Source organism: Pituophis catenifer, unplaced genomic scaffold, assembly GCF_029215685.1.
Source record: "Pituophis catenifer annectens isolate HBS135680 unplaced genomic scaffold, rPitCat1.0.hap2 SCAF_10, whole genome shotgun sequence".
Taxonomy (NCBI): domain Eukaryota; kingdom Metazoa; phylum Chordata; class Lepidosauria; order Squamata; family Colubridae; genus Pituophis; species Pituophis catenifer.
In genome coordinates this window covers 13,426,796-13,442,876 of record NW_027256890.1, presented here as the reverse complement: position 1 = coordinate 13,442,876, position 16,081 = coordinate 13,426,796, and the positions used below count along the sequence as shown (strand labels likewise).

General features: G+C 51.9%; 1 protein-coding gene across 5 annotated transcripts in view; it reads right to left on the bottom strand.

Annotated features, from left to right (window-relative positions):
• Positions 1–15,872, bottom strand: part of AP1B1 (adaptor related protein complex 1 subunit beta 1) — a 33,862-nt gene extending 17,990 nt beyond the window's left edge. For 2 of the 5 annotated variants that reach the window (XM_070951577.1, XM_070951582.1), the window contains exons 1-9: positions 15,807–15,872; positions 10,056–10,119; positions 9,510–9,615; positions 7,805–7,940; positions 5,912–6,157; positions 4,273–4,463; positions 2,816–3,037; positions 2,072–2,192; positions 531–626 (exon numbers count right to left, since the gene is read on the bottom strand). In XM_070951577.1, coding sequence (XP_070807678.1) covers positions 531–626; positions 2,072–2,192; positions 2,816–3,037; positions 4,273–4,463; positions 5,912–6,157; positions 7,805–7,940; positions 9,510–9,615; positions 10,056–10,092 — 1,155 coding nt within the window. In that variant the 5' untranslated portion in view covers positions 10,093–10,119; positions 15,807–15,872. Of the gene's footprint in view, positions 1–530; positions 627–2,071; positions 2,193–2,815; positions 3,038–4,272; positions 4,464–5,911; positions 6,158–7,804; positions 7,941–9,509; positions 9,616–10,055; positions 10,120–11,403; positions 11,441–11,729; positions 11,751–15,806 lie in introns of those variants that run through there. The other 3 variants (XM_070951581.1, XM_070951578.1, XM_070951579.1) reach the window with 3 other exon arrangements.
• Between the last annotated feature and the right edge of the window lie 209 nt (positions 15,873–16,081).

The window sequence follows — 16,081 nt, the reverse complement described above, 5'->3', positions numbered from 1 at the left end:
GAAGAGAAGGAGAAGGAGGAGGAGAAGGGGAAGAGAAGGAGAAGAAAAAGGGAAGGAGAAGGGGAAGAGAAGGAGAAGGGGAAGGAGAAGGGGAAGAGAAGGAGGAGGAGGAGGAGAAGGGGAAAGGAAAAGGAAAAGGAAAAGGAAAAGGAAAAGGAAAAGGAAAAGGAAAAGGAAAAGGAAAGAACCTGGATTCAGGAAGCCAAAGATTTTTTAAAGAAACGGGAGTAGCATCCTCCTCTTTATAACTCCTATAACTCCTTTATAACTCCTTCTCTTCTACCACTGATGACGTTACTAGTTGGGTCATGAAACGTTTGCAAGAAAACAAGCCAGCTCAGAGGGCACCAAACAACCAACAATCCTCCTCCTCCTCCTCTTCCTCTCCCCAAAGCCCCACTCCCTTCTAGCACTGTTGACATTACCTAGTTTGGGTCATGACACATCTGCAAGAAAAGAAACCGAGCTCGGAGACCCCCTCAATGAGGACTCATTATTCAGAGGCCTGTCCTTTCTCGCCAAGGTCTCACCTCAACCTTAATGGCGCATCGGCCGATGGCCCGGACAGCTTTCCTCACAAAATCCACATCCACTTCGGTTGCGTATTCCTTTAACTCGGCGAGCACCTGCGAAGGAACAGGGAGGGGGGGGGGATAAGATCGGACAAGTTAGCGGGAACGCAGCCACTGCTCTCTCCAAGAGGGAATGTGGGAATTTGAGGGGAAGGAAGCAAAAAAAAAAAAAAAAAAAAAGACCCACCACCCCATCCTTTTGGGAAACAGAAGGAGGTGCCAGCATGTGGGGGCGAGTTCCAGATTTGCAAAATAAATCCAATAAAACAAAAGTTCCGAGAAATGCTGGGAGAGACAAGAAAACATTGCAAAAAGCTTTTGTTCCGAATCTGATTTCTTCCGTCCTAATAAGAAGGAATATTTTTTCCTGATGGGAGGGAGCCAGAGATAGAAAAAAATTACTGTATTTTTCAGACTATAAGATGCACTTTTTTTTGTCTCCCAAAAGGGGGTGAAAATATCTGTGCGTCTTACAGACAGAATATTGCCAAAGCCCTGCCCACTCGCCGTCTGTTTTTTGGCCTCTGCACAGCATGTTTTTTCCAAAAAAAAAAAAAAAACAGGCCAAAAAAAAAGCCTTGAAAATGGACTGAAAAAAGCCTTGAAAATGGGCCAAAAAAAGCCTCAAAAACAGGCTGAAAAAAGGCTGGGAAAGGCCTGAAAAAAGCCTCGAGAACAGGTCGAAAAAAGCCTCGAAAACAGGCCGAAAAAGCCTCGAAAACGGGCTGAAAAAAGCCTCAAAAACAGGCTGAAAAAAGGTGGGAAAGACCCAAAAAAAGCCTCGAAAATGGGTCGAAAAAAGCCTCAAAAACGGGCTGAAAAAAGCCTCAAAAACAGGCCGAAAAAAGGCTGGGAAAGGCCCGAAAAGGGCTGAAAATGGGGCCCATGGAGGCCAAAACCTTTCCATCCCCCTTCTAAATTTAGGTGCGTTTTATAGTCCGAAAAATACGGTAAATAAGTCCTTGATTTACTACTACAAGAGGAGCCCCAAATTTCTGCTGCTAAACGAGACAGCCGCTAAGTGAGTTTTGACCCCATTTTTACGATCATCCTTGCCACCGTTGTTAAGCGAAGCATCACGCTTGTTAAGTTTAGCCAACACGGATTGCTAAGAGAACCCGGCTTCCTCGTGGACTTTGCCTGTCAGTCAGAAGGTCGCAAAAAAGGGATCATGTGACCCCGGGACGCTATGACCGTCATAAATATGAGTCAGTGGACAATTTTGACCACGAGGATGCTACGACCGTCGTAAAAAATTTTTTAAAAAAAGTCGTAAGTCACTTTTTTCAGTGCTGTTCGGTCACTAAATGGAAGGTTGTAAGCCGGCTGTAAGCCGAGCACTGCCTATATGGAAGGCCCAGTGTGTTAGTGGGCTGTTTCACGAAAGGCCTCCAAATTTGGGGTTTCTTTCTCAAAACTCTGGACATTCTCAAACGACCCTTGATGGATCTGAAGAGCACCAAGGCAGGCAGGCAGAAGTTTCACTCTAAGAACTTTACCTGTGCGATGTTGGCCTGGGAGGCCAGTCGGATCATAATGTCCAGCTTCTCCAGCTTGACGTAAATCGGGTCGTTGTACTTCACAAAGAAAACTTTCATCTCGTGCTTGAGAATTTCAGGCCTGGAGAAGAGAAAAGAAATAAGGAAATATAATGAAATGTTGACAGCCATGTTTTTCTATCCAGGTAAGTCCCCGACTTACAACCCTTCATTTAGCGACCGTCCAAAGTTACAAATGGCACTGGAAAAAAAAAGTGACCTAGGCTCGTTTTTCACGCTGACGACCGTCGCCGCATCTCCATGGTCACATGAGCAAAATTCAGAGGCTTGGCAACTGGCAGCGTTGCAGCGCTGCCGAAGATGTCTCCATGGTCCTGTGGCCGACATGCCTCAACGCCAAAGGCGCACAGAACGCTGTTCCCTTCCCACCAAAGGGGGTCCCTATTTTTCTACTTGCATTTTTTTTACGTGCTTTCGAACTGCTAGGTTGGCAGAAGCTGGGACAAGAAACGGGAGCTCACCCTGTTACGCGGCGCTCGGGATTCGAACCTCTGAACTGCCGACCTTTTGATCGACAAGCTCAGCGTCTTAGCCACCATGTCACTGCTTTGCCTACAACTTATAATTTCGATTTTCAACAAAACAGTCCCTAAAACGCGGTCAGTTGGATCACCAATCTCGGGGTGCGAATCCAGAATGCTCATCGCTTTTCCACCTCTTGCCAGGTGTGCGAGACAAACTGACCTTTTTTGCACAATTAAGTTGATGTTCCGGAGGGCCACGTATTGCAGTTCCGGTTCGGCGGACAGCAGAGTGACCAGAGGGGGCGCCAGCTTCTTCAGCAAAGTCCCGTAATAATCGAGATCTTTTGAAAGCATCTCCGTGAACTTCATCAACACCTTCACGGCGGAAAGGACCACGGCGGAGTTGGCGTGCGACAGCCGGGGCGTCACCCGCTCGCAGATGCTGAAAAAAAGGAAGGGAGGGTCAGGGGTCTCTTGCGACTCAGCGCACGAATCTCAGTTCTGGCTTTGCTTTGCTGTAATCCACTTGACTTTTAGGAAACGATACCTTTCTCGACAAATGGAGTCCAGGATCGTACTTACTTGATGGATCAAGTTGAGACAGAGCTGACATCTAACTCTCCTGCCTCCCGAGTTCCCCGCTCCAACAACCCATTGGAAAGTAGGTAACAGGGGGAGGGGGGTTCAAAAAAGAGGCCGGTGTGAAGCAGCTTTCCCAAAAGTGGGTGGAGCAACACCAAAGAGTAGGCGGGGCCAAGGCCCAATCTAAAGTTGATCTCACGCACAATTATCCTGATTACTTCTTGTACAGCTAACTCCTCCTCTAGCCCTCTCCTCCGTTGCCAAGCACAACCATACAGTGATTTAAAAAAGTATGAATTTTAAAAGCTCCAACTCGGCACGCAAAACAAGGGATAGGCCAGTGATGGCTAACCTTTTTGCCATCGCTTGCCAGGAACGGGGGAAGGGGCGCGCGCATGTGCCCACACCCATAATTCTATGTGCCCCGCCCCCACGGACGTGATCCCCCCACCGCTCCCAGCACGCGATGGCCCAGTAGGCCCGTTTTTCTCTCTCACCTGACTCCAGAGCCTTTCTAGGAGTCTGGGGAGGGCGAAAACAGTCTTCCCCACCCCCCCCGAAGGTCCTCCGGAGGCCAAAAATGGCCCAGTTGGCAGGTTGGCAAATGGGACATTTTCAGCCTCTGGAGGACCTCCAGGGGGGTGTGGGGAAGGCTGTTTTCGCCCTCCCCAGATTCCTAGAGAGGCTCTGGAGGCCGAGGACAGCAGAAAATGGGCCTTCCGGTCCCACCGGAAGTTGGCAAATGAGCCATTTCTGGCCTCTGGAAGACCTCTGAGAGGTTTGGGGAAGACAGTTTTCGCCCTCCCCAGACTCTTAGAAAGGTTCTGGAGGCAGGTGAGAGAGAAAAACGGGCCTTCCCCACCACCACCCCAAGGCCCTCCGGAGACAGGAAACAGCCTGTTTCCCTACTTCTGGTGGGCCCAGAAGGCCCGAAAATCAGCTGGCTGGCACGCATGCTGAGCTCACATGCCCACTGATATGGCCACGCGTGCCACTTGTGGCACACGTGCTATAGGTTTGCTATCATGGAGATAGGCAGGTTGTTTCTTTCTACGTAGTGCACTCGAGCAAGTGAGCCAAGCCGCAGCTCATTACCTCTGAGCTTCACGATCATCTTTGGGCATATAGTTAGCCAGGCAGTCCAAGATGAAGATCTGCCCCCATTCGGTGCATTCGTTCAGAGCGGTCAGCAGTTTGTTGATGGATTGCGGGTTCAAGTCGAGCAGGTTGCTGCTGGGGTGGGACTCGGCTATCTCCGAAAGGGCCGCAACCGCATTCGCAACCACCTAAATAAAGGAGAACAACCTTGAACGCGGAACCCCGTTCTTGCAAACGACACTCCCTCGCGTGCAGAGGTGGTATTCGCTTACCTTCGTTACTGGTTCGCAAATGTGAGCACATGGGCCACCTCTACGCATGCAGAGCCTTCCGCGCATGCACAGAGTGTTAAAAACGGGACGCGATGACATCCGGGCAGGTGGCGGAATCTCCCACAGCCGCCGCTACCAGTTCGCCCAAACCCACGGCTACCGGTTCACCCGAACCCACTGCTACCGGTTCGCCCGAACCCGCCGCTACCAGTTCGCCCAAACCCACGGCTACTGATTCACCCGAACCCACTGCTACCGGTTCGCCCGAACCCGCCGCTGATTCACCCGAACCCACTGCTACCGGTTCGCCCGAACCCGCCGCTACCAGTTCGCCCGAACCCACGGCTACCGGTTCACCCGAACCCACTGCTACCGGTTCGCCCGAACCCGCCGCTACCTATTCACCCGAACCCACTGCTACCGGTTCGCCTGAACCCGCCGCTACTGATTCACCCGAACCCACTGCGCAGAGGGCAAAAACCAGGTTACTTCCTGGTTAAAACCAGGAAGTAATGACGACCGGGCAGGTGGGTGGAGCTTCGCGCTGCCATCGCTACCGGTTCTCCAAACCACCTGCCGCCATCGCTACCGGTTCAGCTGAACCGGTCTGAACCAGTAGCTTTTCACCCCTGCTGTAAATGCGAGGGGGGTGGGGGAAAGAGAGGGACATCAACTTTGCAAGTCTGAAAGAACATCTCTTCCCCCTCCCCTTGTCTTTATGGTCAAAGAAACTAGGGAGGGTCCCTTTGGCAATGTTTGCCATGCTCCAGTTCCTGCTGAAGGCTCATCTGCCTCTTATCTGATTATTCCCTAATCTGTGTCTCCTCCACTCTTCTCCTCCCTTTCCCCCCTCCTTTCCTCTCTTCCTCCTCTCCCTCTCTCTTGATCCCCTCCTCTCCTTCTCCTCTTTCTCTCCCCTCCCTTCTCCCCTCTCGTCCTCTCCTCTCCTCCCCTCCCTCTCGCTTGATCTCCTCCTCCCCTCCCCTTTCCTCTCCCTCTCTCTCGTCCTCTCCCCTCTGCTCCCTCCTCCCCCTCTCATCTCCTCCTCCTCCTTTCTCTTCCCTCCCTTCTCCCCTCTCGTCCTCTCCTCTCCCTCTCGCTTGATCTCCTCTTGCCCTCCCCTTTCCTCTCCCTCTCTCCTCTTGTCCCCTCCCCTTTGCTCCCTCCTCCCCCTCTCTTCATCGCCTCCTCCCCTCCCCTCCCCTTCCCTCACTTCATCTCCTCTCCCTCTCCTCCTGCCCTCCCAGTTTCTTCTCCCAAGGACATTCTTACCGCCTATTACAGTACAGGCACCCAGCCAAAGATTTTAGTACCTTAAAGAAAAGATTATCCCAACTCCCCTGCAAAAAAAAAGAGGTAATCACCATTGGGTTGGAGTCTGAAATGAGATCTTTCAGAGTATCCAGGAATCCTTGGTCCTCCACCAGCTGGGCATTGATGTCGTGCAGCTTCGCCACGCAGACGGCGGCTGTCTTGCGCACGTACGGGTCCTCGTCCTTCAGGCATTTCCGTAACGGCTCGCAAAGGTACTCGGTGATCTTGTCGACTCGGATGCAGCCCATCGTGCGGACGGCCAGGGCTCGGATGAGGGGGTTTGGATCTTCGCAGTCCTAGTGGAAAAGGAGGGAAACTGTACGGGTGACCTGCCAGTTTCAGGAGGTTGTTTTGCCAGCGGTGAGATTCTTCATTTGGAGTGAAACAACTCCCTCCTAGCGCAATCCTAGGAGAGCCGCTAGACAGAAAATCTGCCCTAATGTATTAGGGCAGGGGTCTCCAAACCTGGCAACTTTAAGACTTGTGGACTTCAAACTCCCAGCCACGCTGTAAGAATTGAAATCCCACAACTAAATTGCCAAATTGCTAAGTCACTGTAAATCAAGTCGTCCTTGAGTTACACAAACAGTCGCTTAGAAACTGGTGGAAGTTTTGGCAGGCCCCAACCCCCTACTTCAAAAGATATTTATGACCCAGTCTGCTTCTCCTCCAGTCACCCGACCGTATTTTGGGCATCGGGCAACCTGCCCAAATTTATAGCCGTTGGTAGCCAAATGTGGGGAAGGTGACTGTGATTTAGGACGTTCTTGTTGAAATCCAGCATTTAATTCCGGCAAAAAAAAAAATCCCTTTTGCAGTTACTGCCACTGAGCCAAGTTTCACCTAATCTGCACCTACACCTTTGATGAGGTACAAGTACAGAACTCATTGGTAGCCTCGTGTTGCAACAAAGAAGGGCACACATTCAATTTTGCTACTGCTAAGTTTGTTGGACGAGCAGGCACAAAAACAGCCAGCTACCAAGATTGTTGGACGAGCAGGGACAAAAACAGCCAGCTACCAAGATTGTTTGTTTGTTTATTTGTTTATTTGTTTATTTGTTTATTTGTTTATTTATTTATTTATTTATTTATTTATTTATTTATTAAATTTCTATACCGCCCTTCTCCAAATAGGACTCAGGGCGGTGCACAGCCTAAGTAAAAACAGAGCATACAAAATTTAAAAAACAGTATTAAAATAATTAAATATTTTGGCCGTAAATTAAAACAACCCAATTTAAAATCAATTTAAAATTGTTGGACGAGCAGGGACAAAAACAGCCAGCTACCAAGATTGTTGGATGAGCAGGGACAAAAACAGCCACCTACTAAGATTGTTGGACGAGCAGGGACAAAAACACCCAGAGAAATGGGCCTCTCGTCAGTCAACAGGAGTGCTGATTTACACCAGCCTCTCAAGTACTGGTAGATAAGTTAGATTCAGATTCAGAGAGTTGGAAGGGACCTTGGAGGTCATCTAGTCCAACCTCCCGCCCAGGCAGGAGACCCTACACCATTTCTGACAGAGGGCAGTCCGGTCTCTTCTCGAAAGCCTCCAGTGATGAAGCTCCCACAACTTCCGAAGGCAACTTCTGTTCCATCGGTTGATGGTTCTCACTGCCAGAAAATTTCTCCGTATTTCCAGGTTGAATCTTTCCTTGTTTAGTTTCCATCCATTGTTCCTTGTCTGACCTTCGGGTGCTTTGGAGAATAGCTTGACCCCCTCCTCTCTGTGGCAGCCCCTCAAATATTGGAAGACTGCTATCCTGTCTCCCCTGGTCCTTCTCTTCACCAGACTAACCATGCCCACCCAGTTCCTGCAATCGTTCATCCTATGTTTTAGCCTCTGGTCCCCTCATCATCCCGATTGCTCTTCTCTGCATTCTTTCTTGCCTGGCTTCTCTCTGGCACCGCTCACCCAAAAGGCACAGCCGCACTCACCTTAACGAAGGTGTTGACTGCCATAATGGCCATGTCCGGCTGACTCTTGGCGTAGTTCATCAGATACAGGTAAACCAGCTTCTTCAGCTCCAGGTTGTCCGTCTGCATGCAGTTCACCACGTCGGGGAAAAGAGCGCTGGGGGGAGAAACGGAAGGTGGCTTGAAGGATCGTTCTCGTCTCCGAGAAACGACACGGGTATGTCCTCGACTTATGACGGCAACTGAGCCCAACGTTTCCCGCTGCTAAGCGAGACCAGGGTTTCTCTGCCAATATGGACATTGAGAATCCGTGATAGGGAGAGTTTTATCTGCTCCTCACCCCCTTCCGTGCCTCCATTTCAGAAAAAAAATTAAATCCAGCTCAAAAAGCACCCTGTTATTAAGACCACCTGCCTGCAATTACTGCAGGTTCGAATCTCGCCAGGCTCAAGGTTGACTCAGCCTTCCATCCTTTCTAAGGTAGGTAAATTGAGGACCCAGTTTGTGGGGGCAATAAGCTGACTTTGTATAAAATATATACAAAAGGATGAAGGCTATTGCTTAGCGCATTGTAAGCCGCCCTGAGTCTCCGGAGAAGGGCGGCATATAAATCAAATTATAAAAAAAAAAAAAAAAAGCAAACCTTCGTCCTGAAAAAATGAGCTCCTGGTGTGCTGGAATTAAATATATAAAGAGCCAGTTTTTGTTTGGTGATTAAGGCAGCAAACTAGAAGCCAGGAGATGGTGAGTTCTAGCCTGGTTTTAGGCATGAAAAGGGGCTGGGTGTCTTTGAGCCAATCACTAGGAGACGGCGAGTTCTAGTCCTGCCTGAGGCACAATAGCCAGATGGGTGTCTTTGAGCCAATCACTAGGAGACGGTGAGTTCTAGTCCTGCCTGAAGCATGGAAGTGACTGGGTGACTTTGGGCCAATCACCAGGAGACGGTGAGTTCTAGTCCTGCCTGAGGCACAATAGCCAGATGGGTGTCCTTGAGCCAATCACTAGGAGACGGTGAGTTCTAGTCCTGCCTGAAGCATGGAAGTGACTGGGTGACTTTGGGCCAATCAGCAGGAGATGGTGAGTTCTAGTCCTGCCTGAAGCATGGAAGTGACTGGGTGACTTTGGGCCAATCACCAGGAGACGGTGAGTTCTAGTCCTGCCTGAGGCATCAAAGCCAGATGGGTGACTTTGGGCCAATCACCAGGAGACGGTGAGTTCTAGTCCTGCTTCAGGCATGAAAGGAGCTGGGTGATTTGGGGCCAATCACCAGGAGACGGCGAGTTCTAGTCCCGCCTGAGGCATGAATGTGGCTGGGTGACTTTGGGGCCAATCACCAGGAGACGGTGAGTTCTAGTCCTGCCTGAGACATGAAAGTGGCTGGGTGACTTTGGGCCAATCACCAGGAGACAGTGAGTTCTAGTCCTGCCTCAGGCATGAAAGCTGGCTGGGTGACTTTGGGCCAATCACCAGGAGACTGGGAGTTCTAGTCCTGCCTGAGGCATGAAACCCAGCTGGGTGACTTTGGCCCAATCCCTCTCTCAATCCCTACCCACCTCACAGGGTTGTTGTGATGGGGAAAACAGGAAGAAAGAAGGACTATTGCGTGTCGGCCGCCTTGAGTTATTTATGAAAATAATAATGGCGGAATATAAATGAATAAAATGACCCGACAGACGGACGGACAGATCCCAGCTGGGCGCTGACGTCTTCCAGGCACACAGCCTACCTGACATCCTTCCCGACGGTCATGGACGCAATCACCTTCTTCACAGCTTCCTTCTTCTTCTCTTTCTTGTCACTGTTCAGTTCGGCCTTCAGTTCAAATATTTCCCCTGGAAAAGAATTTGGTCCTCGGCTTATAACGACCACAATAGAGCGCAACATTTATCGTCCGACTATCTCGGGTCGAAGCCAAACCATCAAAATAGAATCGTTGTCCGTGAATCACGGCGGTCACGATTCGTTTCCAAGACCCGTTTTTTAAAAGGTAAGTTTTTGGCCAAGTTATACGACCTTTCTCGCCGGTCGTTAAGTGGAATCGCCGCTGCTGCGATTCACCGGCGACGATTCCGTTGTTTTTTTGATTCCCTCGGCTTCCAAAACGAGACGATCGGCAAATAAATTTAAGGCGTAAAAATAAAATAACTCCACGTGCCAAAGGCAACCCCTCGCCCTGTTTCATCCTGAGCTTGGGTGTTCCTGTGAATTCGAACTCGGGTCTACCTGGAGAACCACAAGCCAGCCAGCCAGCCAGCCCCAGGTGCCCCGTTACCTTTTTTGGTGGTGGTGAAATACTTGGAGTCAGACATCTTGACGGCTGGTTGGTTTGGTCACCTCTGGAAAAAGAAAAGTAGGGATCGTAAGAGAGAGATTTAAGATGGAAAAAGAGGCCACGGGGTTTAAAACAATGGCTGATTCTCCAGGATTAGCTGGTCGAGAAAAGGGCTGATTTACTTGTTCAGGGAGGGAGAGAGGGAGGGAAGGAAGGAAGGAAGGAGAAAATAGGATGAGTGGGAGGAAGGGAGGAAGGAGAAGAGGGAGGGAAGGAAAGATAAAATAGGAGGAATGGGAGGGAGGAAGGAAGGAAGGAAGGAGAAAATAAGATGAATGGGAGAGAGGGAGGGGGAAGGAAGGAAGGAGGAAATGGGAGGAATGGGAGGGAGGAAGGAAGGAAGGAAAAAATAGATGGTATGGGAGGGATGAAGGAAAGGAGGAAAAACTAAGATTAATGGGAGAGAGGGAGAGGGAAGGAAGGAAGGAGAAAATAGGATGAATGGGAGGGAGGGAGGGAGGGAGGAGAAAATAAGATTAATGGGAGAGAGGGAGGGGGAAGGAAGGAGAAAATAGGAGGGAGGGAAGGAAGGAAGGAGAAAATAGGAGGAATAGGAGGGAGGGGGAAGGAAGGAGAAAATAGGAGGGAGGGAAGGAAGGAGAAAATAGGAGGAATAGGAGGGAGGGAGGAAAGAAGGAGAAAATAAGATTAATGGGAGAGAGGGAGGGGGAAGGAAGGAGAAAATAGGAGGGAGGGAAGGAAGGAAGGAGAAAATAGGAGGCATAGGAGGGAGGGAGGGAGGGAGGAAGGAAGGAGAAAATAGGATGAATGGGAGAGAGGGAGGGATGAAGGAAAGAAGGAGAAAATAAGATGAATGGGAGAGAGGGAGGGGGAAGGAAGGAGAAAATAGGAGGGAGGGAAGGAAGGAAGGAGAAAATAGGAGGAATAGGAGGAAAGAAGGAGAAAATAAGATTAATGGGAGAGAGGGAGGGAGAAGGAAGGAGAAAATAGGAGGGAGGGAAGGAAGGAGAAAATAGGAGGAATAGGAGGGAGGGAGGGAGGGAGGGATGAAGGAAAGAAAGAGAAAATAAGATGAATGGGAGAGAGGGAGGGGGAAGGAAGGAGAAAATAGGAGGGAGGGAAGGAAGGAAGGAGAAAATAGGAGGAATGGGAGGGAGGAAGGAAAGGAGAAAATAAGATTAATGGGAGAGGGAGGGAGAAGGAAGGAAGGAGAAAATAGGAGGAATGGTCGGGAAGAAAGGAAAGGAAAGGAAAGGAAAGGAAAGGAAAGGAAAGGAAAAAGGAGAGGAGAAGACAGGGTGAGGGGAAGGGGGAAGAGAGGGAAAACCTGCATCTGATAGGTCTTCTCTGGAACTTTCCGGCAAGCTTTCTGCTTCAGTTCCCTCCGGAAAAAAACGCTCTGGGCAGGCAGGCCGGCCTAAAACTTAATCTGGTTAGCAGCTGGCCTTAACGGAGGGCGTGGAATGAAACCTCCCAGAAGGTTAAACTGGATAAAACAACCGGGGTCCAGGTTGTTGTTATTATTGTGGTTACGGTTGTTGTTTTCCTCTGTCGCAAAAACAGACCCACAAAACAGCTCCGGCAAAGTAGCCTCAGAGAAATCGACAGACGGAAGCCCCCCCCCCCCCAAGTAAACCCCCCCACCCCACCCACCTTCTTCCCCAAACAGGAAGTCGGCTTGTAGGATCCGCGTCGTAATCCGGCACAGGTTTCATCCCTTCTCCTTGGCACCGATGGGTCACCGGAGAAATACCAAAATATTTCTCCCGGCACCGGATCCCCGAAATGTCCTTTTCTACCCCAAGATCAGGACGCGGCCCGTTTCCAAGATTTCCGTCCTTAAGCGAGACGGTTGTTAACTGAGGTTTTTTTGGCCCCCGTTTTACCAGCTTCGCCGTTCAGCGAATTGCTGCGGGGGATAAATTAAAGTCACCCGGTTGTTAAGTGAAATCTGGCTTTCCCCCCCCCTCCCCCACAACCCCGCCAGAAGGTCGCAAAAGGGGATCCCAGTGATCGTCGTAAGTATGAGACAGTGGCCGAATTTTGATCACGGGGATGCCGCCACGGTTGTTAAGTTGTGAAAAAACTTAGCATAAGTTAAGTTAAACTTAGTTAAAGAGCGAGTTTAGCCCTAAATTCACTTTTTTTTTTTTCAGGGCTGTTGTAACTTCGGTCGCTAAACGGGACGGTCGGAAGTTGAGGATTGCCTGCACACGATTCCTTCGGGGACCCATCGATGGCTTTAGCTAGCTCTCTTCCTTACGCACATTTTACGCCGTTCACACAATAGTTTGGGCATACCCAACGAAGTCAAATGCCCCCCCAAATAGTCTCTCTCTCTCTCTCTCTTTGCAGCTAGGAAGCCAATAAATTTCTCAAAAATGAATGAGAATAACAAGAGTTGGAAGGGACCTTGGAGGTCATCTAGTCCAACCCCCTGCCCAGGCAGGAAGGAAAATCAGCTCCAACTTCACAAGAAGGCAACGCTACCCAAGGAGGGAAAGAAGTCCTTGAGTCCTTCGGGAGTAGGGCGGTATAGAAATTCAATAAAATAAAATAAATAAATAAATAATAAATGCACTCTGCGTATGCTCAGGGGCCCTCTTTGAAGCTTTTAATCCACAATACAATCCAGGCACTTTGAAACAGGTGACCGGATTAACTTTTTTTTTTAAAATGCACGGCATCCTAAAGCCCCAGCCGAGGGATCGAGTTCGCACGACGCAGCGGGCCCAAATAAACGCAGGGAGTCCTCGACTTCCGACCGCAACCGAGCCCGCAAATGCCTGCCGTGAAAGCGAGACCCCGGTTCACCGGTGAGTTTTGCCTCCTTTTTTTGAACCTTCCTCGTCACCCTCCGTTAAAAGCGAATCCCAAGGCGGCTGTTAAACGAGTCCGCCGGTTGTTAAGCGCATCGGGCTTTCCCCTTTGGCATCGATCGTCGCGTGGACCCCGCAACCGTCGGAAACACGAGTCCGTCGCCGATTTGGATCACGCGACCGTGGGGGGGGGGGGGCGGGGGGCGGGCAGGGAGGCCGCCAGGAATGCTACAGCGGTCGTAAATGTGAAAAAAAAAACGCCTTTTTATAACTTTGGTCACTAAGCGAAGCGTCGTTCAGCCGAGGACTAGCTGCAAAGCCATAAATACAATACACAACACCCCCCCTCTCACCCCCACTTCATTCTTTCCAGAGCTACACAAAACAAGGTTGGATTATATAAGGCTACAGATGTTTTCCAGCGGTTGGGGAGGGGGAGAGGGGGAGAGTCAGGATAATAACAGCTTCCCCTTCCTTCTCCCCCCCTCCCCATAATTTTGAGGCCCTTCCTTCCTTCCTTGGGAAGGTTTTACAGTGCAACGGAGGGGGACGGACGGACATTAAGCAGGGAAGTGGGGTGGGGGGGGGCTCCTAAACTTCCCCTGGCCTTCCAGCAGCCCCCCTCCCCAAAGACAGATATTCCCATCCCCCCAAAAATGAAAGACAGGTTGCAATGAAGGAGGGGGGGGCTTCTCTCTCCTTGGAAAGGCTGATAGGTGTGTGTTTGGGGGGTCTTCTGCCCCCCCCAAAATAAACAGGCATGGGACAGCCAAATAAAGGAGGAAGGGTCCTATAACAGCCCCCCCCAGCCATACAAATGGAACCCCCCCCCAGCAGACCAGGAGGGGAGGGTGCCTCTGGTTCCCCCCCCCCCCGGAGAAAACCCCCTCCTTCTATCGAGGCAGGTGCAATCTCCCCCTCTTCCCCCCCAAAAAAGCAGAGGGGGGGTCGGTTTTTTTTTTATTTCCCCCCCTCTGCCCCCAAAACAGACCCAAGGACATTTTGGGGAGGGGGTCCTCCTAAGCCAGGCAGGAGCACCCCACTCCCCAAATAAGCAACTTGCTCTGCAGCTCAAGCCCTCCCCCCTCTCCCACTTCTTCCCCCCCCCAAAATAGAGGGGGTCGTTTTTCCTTGATCCCCCCCACCCCAAGGACATTTTGGGGAGGGGGTCCCCCCTAAGCCAGGCAGCAGCCCCCCCTCTCCCCAAATAAGCAACTTGCTCTGCAGCTCGAGCCCCCCTCTCCCACTTCTTCCCCCCCCAAAATAGAGGGGGTCGTTTTTCCTTGATCCCCCCCCACCCCAAGGACATTTTGGGGAGGGGGTCCCCCTAAGCCAGGCAGGAGGCCCCCCCCACTCCCCCAAATAAGCAACTTGCTCTGCAGCTCGAGCCCCCCTCTCCCACTTCTTCCCCCCCCAAAATAGAGGGGGTCGTTTTTCCTTGATCCCCCCCCCACCCCAAGGACATTTTGGGGAGGGGGTCCCCCTAAGCCAGGCAGGAGGCCCCCCCCACTCCCCAAATAAGCAACTTGCTCTGCAGCTCGAGCCCCCCCTCTCCCACTTCTCCCCCCCCAAATAGAGGGGGTCGTTTTTCCTTGATCCCCCCACCCCAAGGACATTTTGGGGAGGGGGTCCTCCTAAACCAGGCAGAAGCCCCCCCACTCCCCAAATAAGTAACTTGCTCTGCAGCTCGAGCCCCCTCCCTCTCCCACTTCTTCCCTCCCCCCCCAAAAAAATAGAGGGGGGTCGTTTTCCTTGATTCCCCCCCCTCTTCCCCAAAACAGACCCAAGGACATTTTGGGGAGGGGGTCCCCCTAAGCCAAGCAGGAGCCCCCCCCAGTCCCCAAATAAGCAACTTGCTCTGCAGCTCGAGCCCCCCTCTCCCACTTCTTCCCTCCCCCCCCCCAAAAAAAATAGAGGGGGGTCGTTTTCCTTGATTCCCCCCCCTCTTCCCCAAAACAGACCCAAGGACATTTTGGGGAGGGGGTCCCCCTAAACCAAGCAGGAGCCCCCCCCACTCCCCAAATAAGCAACTTGCTCTGCAGCTCGAGCCCCCCTCTCCCACTTCTTCCCTCCCCCCCCAAAAAAAATAGAGGGGGGTCGTTTTCCTTGATTCCCCCCCCTCTTCCCCAAAACAGACCCAAGGACATTTTGGGGAGGGGGTCCCCCTAAGCCAAGCAGGAGCCCCCCCCAGTCCCCAAATAAGCAACTTGCTCTGCAGCTCGAGCCCACCCTCTCCCACTTCTTCCCTCCCCCCCCAAAAAATAGAGGGGGGTCGTTTTCCTTGATTCCCCCCCCCTCTGCCTCAAAACAGACCCAAGCACATTCTGGGGAGGGGATCCCCCTAAACCAAGCAGGAGCCCTCCCACTCCCCAAATAAGCAACTTGCTCTGCAGCTCGAGCCCCCTCCCTCTCCCACTTCTTCCCTCCCCCCCCCAAAAATAGAGGGGGGTCGTTTTTCCTTGATTCCCCCCCCTCTTCCCCAAAACAGACCCAAGGACATTTTGGGGAGGGGGTCCCCCTAAACCAAGCAGGAGCCCCCCCACTCCCCAAATAAGCAACTTGCTCTGCAGCTCGAGCCCACCCTCTCCCACTTCTTCCCTCCCCCCCAAAAAAAATAGAGGGGGGTCGTTTTCCTTGATTCCCCCCCTCTTCCCCAAAACAGACCCAAGGACATTTTGGGGAGGGGGTCCCCCTAAACCAAGCAGGAGCCCCCCCACTCCCCAAATAAGCAACTTGCTCTGCAGCTCGAGCCCCCCCTCTCCCACTTCTTTCCCCCCCACCCCCCCAAAAAAATAGAGGGAGGGGAGGGGGGAGTTTTTTTCTCCCGCTCCCCACCCCCCAGGCGCCCCTAAGGGCAGCTGATCAGGTCCTGGCAAGCGAGGTTCCCCAACCTGGCGCCCCCCGTACGTACCTCCGCGGCGCTCCGTTTGGCTTCGGCCCCGACGGAAGTCTCGGGATCGCGCGGACGCCACGCAAGCGCGCTCCCGGGGCGGGCACCGAGGAGGAGGAGACCGGAAGGCCGCGGGAGCGCGCGCGGGGGGGGGGAGAACGCCGCGGGAGCGTGCAAAAAAGACTGAATTGCAACCTGGGCGCCCGCGGGCGCCGCGTTGCAAATCAAAGCCGGGGCTCCGTTCTCAGTTCCCTTTGCCTTGCAAACCCCTCCCCGGCTAGTCTCTGCTGCCCCCC